Source organism: Cajanus cajan, chromosome 10, assembly GCF_000230855.2.
Source record: "Cajanus cajan strain Asha chromosome 10, NIPB_CcT2T_4, whole genome shotgun sequence".
NCBI classification, from domain to species: Eukaryota; Viridiplantae; Streptophyta; class Magnoliopsida; order Fabales; family Fabaceae; genus Cajanus; species Cajanus cajan.
This window is the reverse complement of record NC_138526.1, coordinates 11,625,361-11,631,646: the sequence shown is the minus strand read 5'-3', so window position 1 is coordinate 11,631,646 and position 6,286 is coordinate 11,625,361. Positions and strand designations below refer to the sequence as shown.

At 31.8% G+C, this 6,286-nt stretch overlaps 1 protein-coding gene across 4 annotated transcripts; it reads right to left on the bottom strand.

Moving 5' to 3' along the window:
* Positions 1-293: 293 nt before the first annotated feature.
* Positions 294-2,819, bottom strand: LOC109805894 (myb family transcription factor IPN2). Of its 4 annotated transcripts, none has more exons than XM_020368168.3 (6): positions 2,478-2,819; positions 2,104-2,180; positions 1,868-1,934; positions 1,687-1,753; positions 1,437-1,506; positions 294-1,239 (listed from the first exon to the last, which is right to left on the bottom strand). In XM_020368168.3, the coding sequence occupies exons 1-6, from the start codon at positions 2,653-2,655 to the stop codon at positions 544-546; spliced, it is 1,155 nt and encodes a 384-aa protein (XP_020223757.1). In that variant the 5' UTR covers positions 2,656-2,819; the 3' UTR covers positions 294-543. The 4 variants fall into 4 exon arrangements, with proteins under 4 accessions (XP_020223757.1, XP_020223758.1, XP_020223761.1 ...); XM_020368169.3 differs by having other exon boundaries at positions 1,877-1,934; XM_020368172.3 differs by having other exon boundaries at positions 1,437-1,479; positions 2,478-2,818.
* Positions 2,820-6,286: the final 3,467 nt, after the last annotated feature.

The following is a 6,286-nucleotide window of genomic DNA, read 5'->3' as shown; positions in this document are numbered from 1 at the left end:
AATAGTGACGCATAGAATGTTTCACATATGATGTCAGACTAAAAAATATTAAAAGTGGGTCCAGGAAGAAATAAAATACAAAGCAAAAAATAAAACAAAAAACCAATGTAATAAAATGAAGTTTGCTTGATTGCTTCCAATATTTGTCATCGATCCGAACAACACATGCAGATCTAACAAGTGATCATCAGCGGATCATACAGATCAATTAATAAAATTGTTAACAAAATTCAACATTAATTAAAGCAATGGAACAATGCTAAATGTAAAAGCTACAAGTGAGAATGCTCACATTCAAGCACAATTATACGTGCTTTAATTATATTTGTCAGAATAAAACTTTGGTTTAATTTGCCATGCAAAGGCATTATACCACATAACAGAACTTGATGAGGGAGGAAATAACCCTCATAAGAACTGCCAATTTCCAAGACCAAATTCAAAACCCTAGATATGGTACTATTAGGAGAGTTTCACTTTCACATCAAGTCATCAATTACACATAACATAACCGAATGATCTAATTAAATCTATAACTCTCACTCATCCAAATGGTGAGCCTCTACCTTGTGCCATGGTACCAGTACTGATCATAGGACTCATTCTTTCAGCCTGAAGAGGTGCTCTTCTTGGTGAAGGCCTTTCAAGCTTCATAGATGCATCAAACTTTTTCTCCCCCACCACAGCTTCACCCTGAATCACAGGCTTTGAGTCATAGATCTCTGACATTGGATCAATGTCAGTGGTGGTGCCTCTATCCAATGACCCTGGTGGTGCAATCTGAATCTGGTCACCTTTGAAAGGGTCATCTTGAGGGCCAAGGCATGATGATGCTGGCCCCCCCAAGTCTTGAAGCCTGAGATCATCACTCCAAATCAAAGGGCTCTTCCCACTCCCACTATAAGGGTTGTTGCTGTTCCTCTTCTTCCCAAGACACAAACTCTCATTCATTGGCATAAAACCATGATCAAGGGGTGGCTTCTCCATGTTCTGCTGAAGGTCAATTTGGTCACCTCCATAAATGTTGTCAAGGTCTTGAAAAGAAGAAAAACTAAGAGGGGAACCAAACTCCTTCATCACTCCCATGTCAGGGATTCCTTGATGAGGCAACATAGTACCCTTTAAGTTTGTGGCAGCAGAAGCCATGTTTTCACCAGCAAGTGTTTGATAAGCCTTCTCCAATATGCTTTGCATGTATTTCCCTTGAGCCTCAATCCTTAGCTGAAGGTGTTTCTGAACCTGCCAGATAGATACCCCTAAATCCATGTAGAGACTTGGAGAGACACAGTTAGTGCATGTTTAGAGGGAATAATGATTTATTTTTCAAAAAAAAAAAAAAATCTTAGAAAAAATAAACCATTATTTCCTCAAAATAAGTTGAACCAAACATGCACTTATTTGAGCATATTCTGCAAGGGTAGCAGTATTTTACTTACCTCGAGTTGTTCATGCAGTCTTCTCTGCACCTCGATTTGCATCCTAATCGCATCAACCATGTGTGAGTTACTGTTTCATACAGTGTTCACACATACATTCCACAAGAAAACCCGAATCCCCCCACGTCCCAACAAACAATCAAAATAAAAACTTAGGCGAGAATTAAGAAGGTGGAAAGCTATTTTGTTCAAAATCTCGTTTGCATGCATGTTGGTTTCAACAGATTTAGATGAAAGAAGTGAGGCATACTCGTTCATGTTGCGGCCAATAATGGCAGAAGAAGAAGCAGTATTTCGTTGCAGTTCTAAAGCCGAAGCTGCATGTCAGTGCAAAAAGATTGTGTCAAAATATAAAAAGAACTATCATGAAGTGTAAAGATCATAAAAGTTCAAACCCAAAAAAAATTGAGGAACCCTAGAAAGAAGGTCACCTCTCATACCATCCTTAATCGAGTGATCATTGAATTCCTTGTGGGGCTGCTTGCCAAGCCTAAATTTCTATAGAATGCGGACAACAAACAAAAACAAAAATAAAGATAAAGGAAAAACAAAAACAAAAAGAAGGAGAGACATGAAGCCAACCCCAGACATTGGCAGTGTCACAAAAGTGCTTCTAAAACATAAAGCAAAATCAAAAGCATCAAATATGTTTCGGTATTAATCAAACCTGAAGGTGGCTCTTGAGGTGGTAAAGGGTGAGACCCTTCACACCCATAACCCTCATGATGGTTTTAGGAGTGGCCTCTGCAAATTCAAAGGAGAGAAAAAGTTGATTAATCAAAATATCATTGAGATATTATAGAATCATTCAAACATATATATATATATATAGATATCATAGTTTTTCCTTCTAATAAGAAAGAACAACATCTCTATCAGAAGTAATCTTGTTTAAATTAGGTAGAAAACATGATCAAACTAAATAGTTCGACATGTCTATTAGAAACAATCATGTTCGAGTCAGGTTGAAATAATTAGTATTGAAAAGATAAAAGCAAAGAATATAAGAAGGGTGTGAGAGGGAAGGGGAGAGAAGAGTACTATCAGGCCCTCCAAGCTGAGTAACAGCATCAACAAAGCGTTCATGGAGTTCAACAGTCCAACGGAGTCGAGGTTTTGGGTCAGTGGTGAGGACAAGACCCGAGTCTCCTTGAACACACATGGGTCTGTCATGGGAATTCATAGTTGAGGGCTTCTTGGGAGGGAACATTCTCTCCATCTCTCACTTTCTCTCTCTCTCTCTCTGATGAGAGGCTCTGAGGGAGGAATACCAAAGAGATTCAAGAACAAATGCGATGCAAAATAGGGGAGGAATAGGGTGCGTTTTGAAGAAGAGAGAGGGGTGTGAACGGCTTTGGTTACCTCCTCAGGTATAAAGCACAATGGAAGGAGCTAGCATTACTTAAAAGAATGTATTCAATATGTGAAAAATTATTTTTAAAAAATAGAAAGAAAAATAAAATAAAATAAAAATAAAGCTACCCTATTGTTCCAACATGCAGACCTTCCTTTGTCAAAAGACACCTCCCTTCCTCTCTCTCTCTCTTTAACATTCCAACCTTGATTACTATATTGAGCATATAGTTTATTACATTCCAAAAGAGATACCTTTATTATTAAATAATTAGTGCAAAAAGAGGATGATTGGTGTACTAGATATTTTATACTAAAAAATATTATTTTTTTTGTCAAATATTATTCGTGACAACATTTCAAATTACATATGTATTAAATGCGATTTTTGTTAATCAAGCGTTACTTTAATACGTGAGAATCAATCTAGCAGAAAAATTTCTGATAGAAATGGTCTATCTGACAAAAAAAAAATTGTTTAATTTTATCATTCTATCAATAATAATCACGGTATATATCATATGTGAGATTAGTTTCTATCTCTATGTGATGTGAACGCAAGTAGCAAATAAAATATCAAACACAATTAATTTGTATGCATGGATTGATAGCTTTTTGGGGGCATCATGAGGGGACACTAATCATGCAATGATAATGATGGACAATATTATGAAGTGCAATTTTTGGTCCACTAGTGCTACCCCTCATAAAAGAATTGAACAATGTTTTGCTCGATGCATTATGGACATAATCTCACATTTGGCTGTTTATGTATATGCATGGGGCATTTCGTGGTACGACACCCTTTTTAGCATAATTATTAGTACGAACCCATCTATGGCCTATCAGCTACATTGGTAATAATAGAAAGCACTGGCTTTATGTCATTACCAAGGAAAAGTTTTCAATCATATATTTGACAGAATTTTTTGTATTTTAGGACTCATCTACGCAGTTAGCACATTGGAATAAGATTCACCAGAGGCAGTTACGTGATTAACGATGCGTTATCTAGAAACTTAATTGAAATTTTCTAATTAATGTTGTACTAAGTTAAGAAGGTCTATATATATATATAGAAATAAAAATAAAAACTGAATAACTTGCAGCGATAACACTTTATTAGAACAACGTTAACGATACTAAATATTGATTTCCGTAAGAGAAAGTGTTACAAAACATACTCTTTATTTAAATTAAAAATTAAAAAAAAAAAAGCAATGCTGTTTGTTATTATCAAATTTATTAGATAAAGATGTGAATCTCATATAAATTTATAATTTTCAATGAATTTTGCTTTTCAATTATTTACAGGAATAACCTTTTTTGGAGACACTATTATAGATACTAAATGATTTTTAATAAATTATAACTAATAATAAAAAATATTTACATGTTTTGTTAGAGAGTGTTTCATAAACTATTGTAGCATTATTAATAGCTATTTGTTCGATAATACCCGAATAATAATCTATACTTGATTAGCCACCTCCATTGAAGACTTTTATTTCCTTACCTTGTGGATTTTAAATTATTTACAAAAGCTAAAGATCGGATTTCGGATCAAGATGCTCAAAATTCAAGCCCCGATTATTTCACTCTCATTAACATTTGGTAAGGATTCGTAAACTATTTATAATTGATAGGTACTCTTCTAAGCTAGCTAGCTAATAGAATTCATTATCACAAAAGCAAAGAAACAAAAAAGAATGAAAATGCAAAGACAGTGAAAACCATTTTAACTTTTTGCTTTTTGTGTATCGATCCATGTTTCAAATTTTAAAATTCGCATTGATGTGTCTAACATAGTTTAATGATTCTTGCCTAACTAAAGAAAAAAAAAATCGTGTTTCCTATACAATAAATTTATTAATAAACTATTTTGTACATCAAACATAGAAATATGAAAACAAGTGAGAAATATATGTTAGAGAAAGATGAAAAGAAAAATAGAATTGTAAGAAATAATTAAATAATTAAATTTAGTTATTTAGCTACATATTGTGATTTCCTCCTAACTCGTAGTCCACAAACTCATGGTCCAACTCATTTTAAGTAGAGTTGTCTCTCGTAGAAGAAACTTGTGGTTCGTAAATAAATCAAATAATAATAAATTAAAAAAAGTTCACAAACTCAAATTAACACAAGCTCTTGTTATTTGAATATATACTATAAATATTGAGTGCAAGTTTAAAATATGTATGGATGAGATGATGAGATAAAATGAATTAATTAGCAGTATGACTTTAAAAAAGTTTTGTGATGAATAATACCTCTTCTAAAGAAGATTCAAATCTTGGTTACTTACTTTGTTATGTTGTGAAAGATTAATTTCTTCTACCAAACTCAACCTCGTTGATTTTTCTTTTTTATCATGTATAAAAGGGATTTGCATGTACAACACAAGCTAGCATTTTTTTAATTATTTATTTTGAGAAACAATAAATATATATATATATATATATATATATATATATATATATATATATATATATATATATATGCACAAGCTAGTCAATTGAATTTGTAGTCATGTATAGTATCCAATCTAAAATATGTTGAAAAATGAATTTTAAGAGATATATGCAGTTAATTAAATATGGAACATGGCCATTTAATTTTTTTTTTTTTTTATCAGTGAATGTAATAATTTTATATACGGTATTTTTAGTAGCAAGCTATGTAAGGTGAAAGCTTTCACTTTCTTTTTCTTTCGTTTAGCTTTCCTTTCCATATTGTGTGTAAATATTTATTAATTAATTATATTTCTTAATTAATAATTATTGTCCCAAGTGGCACTTCCGTTAATTTATCTAATACATAAACTTTAACTAGAAACTATAATAATCAAGTTATAATAGTGCATGTAAATTCTTTTTCTCTGTGTGCAATTCTATATATGGTTGCATTAATTGTGCCATCCTTATCCAATTGATACAAATTTTCCTATAAAATCACATATGTACGAGAAGAAGAAAAAAAACAGATTCTAAAGAAGACCTGGAAGTGATCATGAGTATATATTTGTATCTATGTTCTTTTCCACAAGCGTGCATGGCCTTTTGGATGTAGAATATAGCTTTTAACTTCTGCACTTCCACAAAATAAAGCGATCAATTTTAAAAATAAAAATAAAAAATTTGAGAATTAATCATTTTTGCTATGAACTTGGGCAAGAGATGATTCTTTGATAATTTCAAGATGTAAAACGTTTAAAAAACTAAATTATGATCGATAATTTAAACTAGTAAAAATTTGTCCTGAATATATCTAATAATAAAAAAGATTTTTTTTTGGACATATAAACAAGTTATATGTATATATAAAACAATAATAATAATAATAATAATAATAATAATAATAAAGATTATTGTGTTGTTAAGACCATACATAGGTTTTAAGTGTATGCTGTGACAAATCAATTATTGTGAAGGTGACCATTTTCCTTTTATGTTCTTCTATAAACATGAACTTGCAATTTCTTTTTCTTTTTTTGT

Bases quoted from the DNA above. Each gene is read 5' to 3' on its own strand.
- LOC109805894 (XM_020368168.3), bottom strand. From the start codon at position 2,655: ATGGAGAGAATGTTCCCTCCCAAGAAGCCCTCAACTATGAATTCCCAT. The intron at 1,754-1,867 runs GTGACCTTCTTT...ACTGACATGCAG, and splicing joins GATTAAGGATGGTATGAGAG to CTTCGGCTTTAGAACTGCAA. The intron at 1,240-1,436 runs GTAAGTAAAATA...TCTATCTGGCAG, and splicing joins GACTGCATGAACAACTCGAG to GTTCAGAAACACCTTCAGCT.